Here is a 12658-nt window from a genome sequence, read left to right as displayed (position 1 = left end):
TTAAAATGTTCACCTCAGAACTTTTAAAGCCACAGGGGCAAAGCCTACAGTCAGTATCGAAATGTGAATAGCCCTATAATGGTCCTTGGTATGGTAGCTATATTTTTGTAAAATTTAAGCCCAGTTGGTTCAGTAGTTTTTGCATCTATGAGTAATACACATACAGACACCATTAGATTTTTATATAATAGTATAGAAGTATAGATAGATATAGATATAGATTGATTTTATAAGGATGTAAACTCTATAGTGTTTTGACTGGGACCGCGGCGTCATCCTGTAATCCAGCCACTTGGAGTTCACAAATTGTGGATATTTATAGGCATGACCTGTAAATGCGATACTCCCTGGGGTAGTGAGAACTACAACTATCTGCAGTACTATCCTGATAATTAGACCAATTAATTTGTAAAACACAAGCCAAACATGTGATTCGGATTCCACTACATACTGTATGTCCCTTAGTTGCCATTGGCTGTATGGGCTATTAATTAACAATCCTGCCTAAGGAACATGTCGGCCTTAGTCAGTAACAAGACTAAAAGATCACGCCACTCATCTCTCCATTCATACTTGGCTTAAAATACCTACCTTCGTATGGTCGCAATTTCAGTTAAAAATATTTAAAAAAGTATTTTTCTAATGTTTGTTTGATTTAGTTAAAATTTAACTAATTGTGCATTTTAGCGAATTTCCCTATTGGGAAGTAGCTATTACCGTAGGTCTCATGGTAAGACCTAAGCCCGGGACCGATCTACTTTTTCATTTTGATGTCACCAGAGGCCAAAAACACCATTCGTTCAAATTTTTATATATCTATATATAGAGATATATATATATATATGTGTCCATCCGCACGATAACTTGAGTAATTTTTGTCCGATTTTGATAAAATTTGGTTTGAAGGTGTAAGGCGGGATAAACTTGAATGAGTTCGCGAACCAGCATGATCGGACTATGGTAACGGGGTTTTATGGGGTAAAAATAGGTTTTTCCCATTTTTCACCTAAAAAACACAAAATTTCACAATTTCTTTTTAAACCATTTTGTAGAGCTTAAAAAAACAAATAATTTTGTATATTGAAGCTTTATTATGCGCCTAATTGTTACGGAGAAAATTCAAAAAATTGTAATTTTCAAATTCCCATGTTATTCTTATGGAGAATAAGTCAACTGTTGTTGTTTGCTTGTTTATGAACATATTTTGATCAAATTTGGAAAATACATTTATTTATTACTAAACCACAGTACCTTCCAATATTTTACATAAAAAAATTTTTTTTTTACCCTCCCTGTTGCAGCAAACCTAAGTACTCATTAAACTAATTCTGTTTAAATTGGGAATAAAAGTTATATTTTTAAGGAGACATTTAGTTTAAATCCAATCAGGAAAATGGAAATTCGCTAAGTCTGCAGGTTTGCTGCGGCGGTGGTATTATTACAAGAACTAATTACATTTTGCTTTCCCTAACATGTTTCATATAACAACCATTTCAAATCCGGATCCAAGAATGAAGATGAGCAATAAAAACAACAACAAAGTACGTATCAGGAAACTAAATTGATTGTCTGTTGTCAATTAAATGATCTGATATGACCTAAATGTGACGACAAACTGTAAACCAATACAGATTCTGATGAACCACTTGCTCCTTAAATGAAGACATTAAACATATTGCTTGCAAATGAACAGGTGGTCTCAGCTGATAGATGTTTAAAACCAAATGTTCCTTTAGCTTGGTCGTTTTGCTCTGTGAATCGCCGGGCATAAACCACCGATATGATTCTACGAGTTGTTATCCTTTGCTGCCTAGCAGCGCCAGTTGTGATTCAGGTAATGTTAATTTGTTTTAATTTATAATTTATATTTGTATTATTTTCTGGAGGCTATTATTTAATTTATTTATTTTCTTTGATTTATATTTTTGTGTTTTATTATAATGATGAATCACTACATTTTCCTCTGTAATCAAATAACGAGTTATTGGATTTGTTAGTAAATATTTGTTCTGAAAATAAAATAGTTTTGAAGTTTATAAGCTGAAAATAGTCTTCATAGCTGTTCAAAGAATGTTATATGAATTCAAATATTTTAGGAGGAGTTCTATTGGAATCAAATATAATATTTGGCGTACATGAACCATTTTATACTACCCATTCTAACAATGCAGTTAAGAGGGCACATGATTGTTTTGATCAATCTCAAGTTTTGAAAATCCTTTAAAGTTTACATTGTGAGCATAGCTTTCTTTTTTTAAGCAAATTTAAAGTTGGTTTTGATTTTACCAATGTCAAACAATGTTTTGAACACTGCATACTAAATAGGATCATTGAACTTAAATTGGCTGTTTTCAAAATCCAGAAACCATAGTACATATTTCATGGTTTCAGATTTTAATTGAAGAAATGTCTGTACAAAAATGTGTCATTTCTGGTATTTTTATATTCAACTAAAATTAACGATTTTAGAAGTTATTGATTACATCAATGATGGAGGTCCCAACCAGTATTCCAATCTACATTTCAAAATACAGATTCCCTATTCACATGTAGCAAGGATTTTCAAATCATACTACTAATGTGTTTTATTGTACAGCTTTTGTGTTTTTTAGGTTTTGTAATCTAAAAAGAGCTTGATACCAAAAAGAGCTGTTGATGATACCAAACCTGCATAAAACCTTTCAAAAACACACAAATTGATGAGAAAAAAAAGCAACCTAAATTTACTAGCCTTTTGTCGAGAACATTGGTTAAATTGACAAGACATGTACTTTTATGAATAAAAATCTGTATGATTTGTTTTGTTCACAGGCTGTCAACATCCCAGTTGTCTGCCCTTGCACATTTGTTGCCAACAGAGTTGTCAATGGAGCTGTGAAAGTTGTGAAAAATGTCATCAGCAAGGATGATTCCTGTCCTCTGGTATGTTGACATTAATTTTAGATCGTTAATAAGACTCAATAAGAATTTATTAATGCCATTAACTTATAACAATAATAGGCAACGTCAAACAGTACAATACATAGAGTTGTATGTAGCGTTTTTTGAGTGTTTCAACATAGATACTACTTTATCCACATGACATTGGTGGCTTAAAAGACACATTTAATTGGTTTGTATTTTACAGTATTGGAATAGATTTATATCATGCAAATTTTGGAAATACATTTATTTGCTGGTGGAAAATATTTAACTAAAATTTCAAAGTTTTTAAACTATTTTTTTATTTGGTTATTCTTAAACTTTTTGCGTAAAGTTATGCTCTAGGCGGTATCCATTTTGTCTTTGGATAAGTCTGCTTTGTCGTTGGAAGCACTACATTTTATCAGAAAAGATCATTTTGGCCTTGTGTAAGACCAACCTCAGAATCGATTTATTAAAGAAACATCCAGCATAGTAAAATCTGATTTTTTCCTTTGTAAAAATTGATTTTTTATTCTTTTAACAGGTTTAGAGAATGTGGGGAGGGAACTAAAATTATGTTAATTTATCATATCCATTTTACTATTTAAAAAGAGCATAACTTATACATAATTAACATGTGGTTTTTCTTATCCATATTAACTTTTCCTTTTAAAATAACTCTTTAAAAATAAAATCCTCTAAATAAATTAGTATAATTTTACAAAAACACACTTGAGCAGAATAACCAAAAATGTTTAAGATTAATTGTTCAAAACAAAATTAATTAGACTGTTTAGGTATAATGTAAATAAAACTTGCTCTTACCATCAAACTTATCATTATAAATGGTTTGATAATTAAGTGAAACAATCTTTTATTTAAAATATTCACTTTTATAGCTCATCTTCATCTAAAAAACACTTTATGATTTTTAAATTTTCTAAACTAAAACTTTCCTACTTAATTTTTTAATTTTTTATTTTAAATAGGCATAACAAAGAAACATTTTCCTACCAATCTAGCCTATATACCTAGAAAATAAATAAAAATGTTTAATAATTTTGTCAATCCAAACTATAGATCATTTGACTTTCAGCCGCCACTCAAGTCAAGAGAATCCTATGATCAGTACATCCTCAGGGTGTTTGCCCAAGAAGAGAAGGAGTCTGCCGACAGCTACTATACAAGAATATACAAACAGTACAAAGACGAGAGCGACGAGAAGTACGTTGAGCGCATCGATAAAATCTACGAACTCTTCCCTAAACTCCCATGCAAGGACAACACTGAGTTCTGGAAACTCTCCAGCAAATATTACACACTCAGGTACGGCAAGCTGGAGAGCATCATTCCGTTGGTCAAAGAAAGTAACGACCAATATTTTGCAAGGATTTTGAGACGCGGAAAGAATGAAGAGTTTGGAAGCTTCATCAAGAGGCTGGATTGTGTCTTCAAGGCCTATCCCAAGCTGGACATCTGGAGGAGGATCAAGTTTGACAGCGACTGCAGAAACTGGTACTTCTTCCGTCACGAAGCCTACAACTGTGCCATCAGGCCTTCTGAGAATGTAAGTTGTTTCCAAAAAGGTGAACTGATTATTTTTAATAGTGTGTATTGTTTTAAAATACAAAACATGATGAGATCGATAATACTAAGAAAATTACATAGGTTACGTCTTGTGTGAAATGCTCCAAATAGACTAATAAGCTGTTGCTGTTTATGTAACAAAACAGTACCTAATTTATTAACTGTATATATAAAATCTTTAAAAACTATCTTCAGTAGAATTGAAACATTGAACAATATTCTTGGTAATTGAATACATAACAGTTCTTACCCTCTCTTTCTTCAATTGAATCAGTCTTGAAAAATGTTCTGTACAGTACAGTACCACAAACTTGGTGTAATGTCCCAGAAGGTGACAAGTTTGAGGAATTCCAGCTAGTCGGGAAAAGATACCAAAGGTTAAAATAGAGACACAACACTAAGAATTAAGCATTTTTCTTAAATACCTCACATACTCAATTATTTACAATACCGGTATACCATAAAATATTGAAAACGTATGTAGAACTGGTTTAAGCAACCTTATGGCTTACGATTTTATTACTGCCCAAGCACTGGCCATCAGCGCCCTCTGGTCATCAGCACGCTCTGGTCATCAGCGCGCTCTGGTCATCAGGTATGCGGGGTTTACAAGTTCCGGTCTTGACCAATGTATGGCAAAGTTATTGTGTGGATATTTAATGTAACATATCCGTAGTTCACCATTAGGCTCTTTAATAATCCTAAATAACAATCTAAAACAACAATCTATTTTACTCTAAGTTAGTAAACTTCTCAAACTTTTATTCAGCAGTTACATATTATGTCTGTTATTGCTGAACATAGAAATGCAACCTAAGATTTTGTTATTTCTCAGATTCGAGAGAGCGTTGTGACCAAATACGAAAGAAGGGCATGTGAGAAGGAGGATGATGTCTCTTACTTTAAGAGGATTTGTGCAAGACTTCAGGGAGAATCTGACCGCGACTATGTTGAGCGTCTGACAAGGATAAGATCAAGGTTTGGCAACCTTCCTCTGTGGACCAGCTGTGAATACATTGACTTGATCAAGGACTACTACAGACTCTCTTACGCTCAGAAGGATAAAGAAAGCATCAACGATTATTACAAGAGGCTTACAACCAAGTCCACATCTGAGGACTTCCCTTCCTTTGTCAAGAGGATAGAAATTCTCCAGAGGGTATTCAACAACCTTCCTCTCTGGAATAACTGTGAATTCCTCCAATTCACCGCTCCGTTCTACAACTTCATCTTAGCAAAGAAACCGAGCGAGTCCAACGAGTCTTACTTGAAGAGGATTACCACTCGTGGCCCTGGAGAATCTTTGGACAACTACCTGAATAGGATGAACATCTGCCGATGGGTTAACCGTGGAACCGACTTATTCTACAGCCAAGTGAACTTGCCCTACATCAAGAACTATTACCTCAACTATTTCAAGAAAGGCAAACAAGAGGTGAACATCTGGTTGGGACACATTTTCAAGAGGGACTTTGAAGAATCTGATGACGAGTATGTGAAGAGATGCTCCCTCATCCTGTCAGTGCAAGATTCCCTGAAAAATATTGATATTCCTGACACCTTGTTGAAACCCGTTTCAGACTTTTACCGTCTGTTTTACAAGAGATTGCCGAACGAGGATAAGGAATCTTGGCTGCAGCGGGTTACTAAGAGGACACCCATTGAGACTGATGTCACTTACGAAACCAGACTGAAGTATTTGGAGAACATCTATACCGACTGTAGGAGCTTTGTGGGTGGAGTTCTCAAACGTCTGTTTGGCTCCGGCAAGTCCTGCGCTAAGGAAGCCGACAAGGAGGTGCAAGTTGTCTTGGTGAAGAGGAAGGAGACAGAAAAAAAAGAAAAGACAAAGGAGAAGACCTCTGACAAAAAGGAAAGCAAGGTAAGTGTATAGTAGATTATGCCGTACAAAACAAAAATTCAGACCAGGATTAAGAATTTAAATTTGTCAAAAACATTTTTATTTATGTCCGATTTTGATCTAAAAATGTTGTAAACAACACCAAACCAACTCTCATTCTTAATTTTAGAAGCCAGAAAAGACTATAGAGGAACAAATCGAAGAGGTCTATGGAAAGAAGAAGGACGAGGATGAAATCTCCTGGTTCAAGAGGCTCACCAAAAAATCTCCTGGAGAATCTGTCGACCAGTACGTGAAGACATTGACAACTGTGAGGAAACTGTTCCCCTCTGCTTCTCTCTGGTACGACTCCAAGAACTTAGACTTGGTGAAGGAATACTACTCTTGTCTATACAGCAAACTGCCTAACGAGACTGATGAGCAATACTTTGGCCGTCTTGTAACCAAGGAGACTTGGGAGTCTTGGGAACAGACTGCTAACAGGGTGGCCTTGGTGAGAACCATCTACCCCTCACTGCCTCTTTGGACAGACGAGCAGTTCTATGACAAGTTTACCAAGCAGGTGTACGAAGTACAGTACAAGAAGAAGGAGTGTGAGAGCTACGAGCAATACATTCAACGAGTGTTGGCCAAGGACGCTCTGGTCGACACTTCCGATGAGCTATGGGCTAAGAGGATCCATCTGATCCAACTGGCCACTGCATCTTGTCCTGTGTGGTATGACGAGAAGTACTACGGCTTCACTAAGAACTTCTTCGAGGCTTGGTACAAGAAGGGTAAGCGTAAATTTTTGTAAGTTCTAAAATCCGGATTTTTCCAAACAAATTTAAATATTAAAAATTACAAGTAAGATTATATAGGTCGATAATATAGTAGTGATAAACCATTCATAAATTTATGCCTTAGGTATTACCATAGTTAAAATAAACTCCCTTAGTAGATTTCTCGTTCTTATTGATCAGCTGAAGAAAATGTTACTGTTAGTTCCGTCCGGTGCACAGCAGTGGTCGTGTTTTGTTTACAATAATATGTTCCTTGTTATATCAGTAATTTAAAACCTCGTTTAACCAAATAAAACGATCTAATCATAAACACTAACTTGTCCTCTAGTTATATCACAAAAAAAAAAAAAAAAAACCAAGCATAGATCATGAAATTAACCCTAAAATAATAAAAACTAAATTTTATTCGTCACTATAATGAGCAGTGTTACCGGACATGAATTAGACACGAAAAATTAGCTTCAAAATTTACAATGGGATGAGAAGTCTTTGTGTTGCTTAATCTATTATATTACTTACAAAAGCCTACACCTTCCTAAATGTTTAAGCCGTAGAAAGGATTTTACAGTTTCATCAATTAAATTGGAGTGACTGCCAATTTACTTGTAATTTTACTTTCCCAGCTGATTTTGTTTCTTTGACTTTATTAGAAGAGAAGGCAATAATTTGTGGTATTCTGTGTCTGGCATAAACATAAGGTTTATACCAAACAGTCTTTTAGCACAACTTTGATACAGTCAATAAGATAAACATGGATTTTCTCTGATTCAGAGCCATACTTAAACATTTTCTCCAACCTGAGAAGCTTTCCCTGACAAACTATGACCCTAAATCTATAAAAAAAATCTCCAGGAGAGTCTGAAGGCTGTTCTACCTGGCTGACAAAGGTGTTGAAGCCTCTAACAGGAGAGAGTGAAGACAACGCCATAAAGAGAGTCCGTCTCATCAAGCAGACAACCGGAGGCTGTGGTTGCTGGACTGAGTTCACATTCAAGAAGGTTAGAATCTTAAAGTTCTTCTTTAACAATTTATTAGTTTAGTTTGGCTTTTAGTGAATGTAGTTCCAGATACAGAGAAAGTTTAATCCTTGTCTGCTTTATAAATGTAAAATGTACCTTTTGAGCTTGAGGGATCAAAATCACTATGGTGTGGCGTTTTCACAAAGACAAAAGCCATTGATTGTTGTTAGAACTTTATTATGTCCTTTTAGTACAGAAAGACTGCCTGTATCATTAGACTAGCTGCTCCCCCAAAGATGTACATCCTTCTAATTTCTCTTCGTGTATATCACATAGTTTGATATCAAATCATACTATTTTATAACTAGAAGCACTTAGAGTATATTGCTGTCCAGTTTTCTTAAACATTTGTATCAAACAAAAATGTTATGTTTATAAACATAATTTTGACATTTTTCCTGTTCAAATGGAATGTGATCTTGAAACGTAACCTCGTTTTCATCACATTTTTGTTTAGAAATCAGATTAATTATTTTCATAATCTCAACTAAAATAAACTCTTAGTTTCTGTTAAACATTATTCAGGTTTTATGGATCAATTAAAAGTTTAATGTTGACTTAAGTCGAGCAAAAGCATAAGCTTTTGAATAAAAAATAAAATAAATATTCCAAGTATTGAATTTCAAATAATGAGCTGTGTTACAAATATTGTAATTATAAGTTTCTAAGATGAATTAGTTGTTGTTAACTTACCTATTAATTAACTTATATGAAAATAAGAGAGTGGTTATAAGATTATAAGTAACTGTCGTGTGTATTATATAGGTTGCAAGCTCAAAATGCCTTTCTGAAGAATATCTGGATGACATTGAAAATGAATTCTTCGACAGTGCCACAACCTATGAGAGGATCTATTCTTCATCCAAATCTTCATCCAGATCTGAAGAGTCTTCGGCAGAACAGACTGTTGAGGTGGTGAAGAGAGCATAGAGTAATGTAAATAAAGAGTATTTTGGATATTGTTTATTGTTTTGAAAGTTTTTTTCTATTCCACCTGATTATTTGGAGAGCTTAGGAGTAACTAGCAGTATAAAAAAAATAATACTGTACTGTCATCATCGTAGAGTTGACATTGCAAGAGTAGTGTTTTAGGTATGAAAAAAATAAAAATGTTAATTGGCCGTAAACCGTAAATTCCACATGATTTAAATAGAAATCTCTAATTTTTGCTGTTATTTTTAATTCATAAAACGATAAAACCTCTATAAAACAAGGGACTGTTTGTGGGATTTTTTTATACATCCACACACACACACACACACACACACATCACTTCAAAAACCACTCTTTATCTTGGGTGGGGGGGGGGGGGAACAAAAATGGTTCTTTCCACCCAAAACTCAAACTCAAAAGTTTTGATGAAAACAATACATTCTCCATTTACTATGTATTCAACTTCATATAATCAACTAAAGTAGCCTGTATTAAGCATAAAACTATAAATTTTGTATAGACAGGTTCAATATCAAAGCCTGAGCAATTATTGAAAGGCTGAGTACAATGAAGGTCATTACTAATGTATGCAATCATTGCACGATCTATGGTAATGAACCTGCAAGCCTTCATGGTCAGTCAACCGAAACTCACAACTATTTTGTTAAGGATTTCCTTTCACTCTTTCGAGAATTGTAATGGTAGACAATGGTTTGGGTTTTACACTGTTATGTGACATTTTACTTAGGTACTCCTGTTCGGGGTTTTCCTTTCTTTCTAGAATTATACTCCGTTCACGAAATTTAGGTGGTGTCAGGGGAAAAATCTATCCCTTCCTCTTGATCCTACCTTTAGCTCAACAGCTGAGGTTTGCCAAATCAATCAGAATCAGCTGCAACGTATACATTAATAAAAATAAGTGATCCCCACAAACTGCCTAAATTTTCTGAACGGAGTATCATATTTTAGACAATGGTTATAGTGTTTAACACTCTTTATTGAATTTCTCTTTCTCTATAGGGTGTTTACGGTGAAGCTTCTTGCCTAAAGAAGCTATCACCGTAGGTAGCACAGCAAAGACCTAGACCCGGGACCAATTTTCTTTTTCATTTTGATGTCATCAGAGGTCAAAAACTCATTGAAATACACACATCTTGTATGCTTGAAAAATGAAATTGACACAACCAGTATTTACTGTGGATAATTAATATCAATCGGCATTAAAAGCATAATCTCACACTGGAATACTGGATAAAACAGCCTATACATTAATTATATATTTTATTAAGTATGGTATCATTAGTTTTTTTTAGGATTGAATAATTATTTAAACACAACATATTTCACAATATTGGTTTAACTTGACAACAATGAATGGGGTTTACCATGGCTACCTATTTTGATTTTAAGATCCACAGATTCTTACCTTCCCAACTAACTCTAGTCTCTACTTAATATTCAACAGCAACCTTCATTGGTAGGTTGATTATTGTTGGGATTTTCAAAGGGAATTTACGTTTCTCATCGGGAATTGAACCTTGGTAAAAGTCCATTGGAATCACCCAAACATATTCACACTGACACAAGTTTTTGAAGTTAATAAAAAAACAACCATTATATATTATTTTAACATACAACCTGATATATTTAGGTTAGAATGGGTAAAAGTTGGATGTTTGAAAGAATTATGTAATAAATTGTTATAAGTTACACCTTTTAATGGTTTGACTGAAGGTCCATTTTTCCTAACAATATAACAGGCAATGACTCATCACATTGAAGGACAAAGTGTTGGTAATACAATGCAACTCTTTAATTTGATATCTTGATCCATGAAGTCTTTCAGAAAATCTTGTCTTTAATAGACTAATAAATATTAAAACTTGTAGTTGTTAACCTTTAACTAAGGGTTGATATTAATCATTGATAACACAATATCTAGAATTTATTGCTGTATTGTGTCTGAAAGTGCTTCAACTTACAATGTGAATATTAAAGTATAAGTAGTGTTTATACCTTTTTCATTACTTATGCTTTTGTTTATTTGTTTTAGTTTATATTTTCGGTTTCAAAAATTGATTACAGGGTGGGGCAGGAAAATATCCTTAATTTTGAAGGTACATTAAAAGACAACCAAAAATGTTAGAACCAAACGTTATATTGGGATTTAAAGGTTACATCTGGGAGTCCATTTTAATATAACTTTACTTGGTTTAAAACAGTATCCTGCAAGTGGTGTCCCTAATCGTAAATGCACTCTGGTTCTGGAGTTCATCATGACTCTGTAAAGCATTTGTTGTGGAACGTGGCCAACTTCAAGGAGAATTGCATCCTTCAAGGCATAGCTAGAGGGTCCTCTCGTGAACTACCCTAGGCTTAGCATCACTCCAATAGAGCATATTCTGCTTATTTACCACTCCAGAAAATGGAAGCCTCGCCACTAAACAAAACCCGAGCAACGTGAGCTAATCCCGCTTACAATCATGCTTACAAGCAGAACGTTGAGGGGACTGCAACATCGATCTTCTGACAAGGTCAATGTTTTCAGGAGTTCGGACGGTTCTTTGAGCTCCAAAATACCCTTCAAAATACTTACACGGAAGTTCTTCACCCACACTGAAATGTAACAGATTTGCGGCAGGCCATCTGATAACAAGTTTGCAGCGCACGCTAGCTGCACAGCAACAATAGACAGATGTTTGAAAAAAATACATCTCGAGTGTAAAAACACATTGCTCACTCGAAAGTGATATTCTTAAAAAATCCCAAAGCAACAGCTGATTTGAGCCTAACCCCTTTCCTCCAGCACACCATACTCACAGTGCAATCTTAAAAGTAGGGATATTTCCCTGCCCCACCCTGTATGTGATGAGTTCCTTGAATTCAAGTTTAATGTTTAAATAAGAAATAAGACTACATAGCCTATAGAAAGTGTACCAAAAGTTTATTTTGGAATTATTGCAACAAAGAATATGCAAATTAACAGCAAAACATGCATGGCCTTATTTAAGCGAAAATGCTGTAAAAATGCATAAAAATTTAATCAATACCTTTCGATGATTGTAGATGGAAGATGGTCATTTTATTATGATTCCTATGGATAACAACAACACAGTGGTCGCTTGACGGGATCTAGAAAATATCCGTGATTATTTCTCTATCACGGTTACACGGTTTGATCTCCCGCGATCGCGGAAATATCCGTGATTAGGCCTATCTCTTTCGATAACGGTAACACCCTTTCATCATCTCCCGCGATCGCGGGAATATCCGTGATTAGGCCTATCTCTTTCTATAACGGTAACACCCTTTCATCATCTCCCGCGATCGCGGAAATATCCGTGATTAGGCCTATCTCTTTCTATAACGGTAACACCCTTTCATCATCTCCCGCGATCGCGGAAATATCCGTGATTAGGCCTATCTCTTTCGATAACGGTAACACCCTTTCATCATCTCCCGCGATCGCGGGAATATCCGTGATTAGGCCTATCTCTTTCGATAACGGTAACACCCTTTCATCATCTCCCGCGATCGCGGGAATATCCGTGATTAGGCCTATCTCTTTCTAT

General features: G+C 34.9%; 1 protein-coding gene across 1 annotated transcript; it reads left to right on the top strand.

Moving 5' to 3' along the window:
• The first annotated feature begins 1696 nt into the window (after positions 1 to 1696).
• Positions 1697 to 9117, top strand: LOC129000906 (uncharacterized). Its single transcript, XM_054427985.1, has 7 exons — positions 1697 to 1834; positions 2812 to 2922; positions 4001 to 4471; positions 5327 to 6373; positions 6522 to 7128; positions 7987 to 8132; positions 8919 to 9117. The coding sequence occupies exons 1-7, from the start codon at positions 1781 to 1783 to the stop codon at positions 9081 to 9083; spliced, it is 2601 nt and encodes an 866-aa protein (XP_054283960.1). The 5' UTR covers positions 1697 to 1780; the 3' UTR covers positions 9084 to 9117.
• Positions 9118 to 12658: the final 3541 nt, after the last annotated feature.

This window comes from Macrosteles quadrilineatus, unplaced genomic scaffold, assembly GCF_028750875.1.
Source record: "Macrosteles quadrilineatus isolate MER2022 unplaced genomic scaffold, UCM_ALF_1.0 Scaffold_8__2_contigs__length_117827958, whole genome shotgun sequence".
NCBI classification, from domain to species: Eukaryota; Metazoa; Arthropoda; class Insecta; order Hemiptera; family Cicadellidae; genus Macrosteles; species Macrosteles quadrilineatus.
This window is presented reverse-complemented; position numbering and strand designations above follow the sequence as displayed.

Bases quoted from the DNA above. Each gene is read 5' to 3' on its own strand.
- LOC129000906 (XM_054427985.1), top strand. From the start codon at position 1,781: ATGATTCTACGAGTTGTTATCCTTTGCTGCCTAGCAGCGCCAGTTGTG. The intron at 6,374-6,521 runs GTAAGTGTATAG...TCTTAATTTTAG, and splicing joins CTGACAAAAAGGAAAGCAAG to AAGCCAGAAAAGACTATAGA. The intron at 7,129-7,986 runs GTAAGCGTAAAT...AAAAATCTCCAG, and splicing joins CGAGGCTTGGTACAAGAAGG to GAGAGTCTGAAGGCTGTTCT.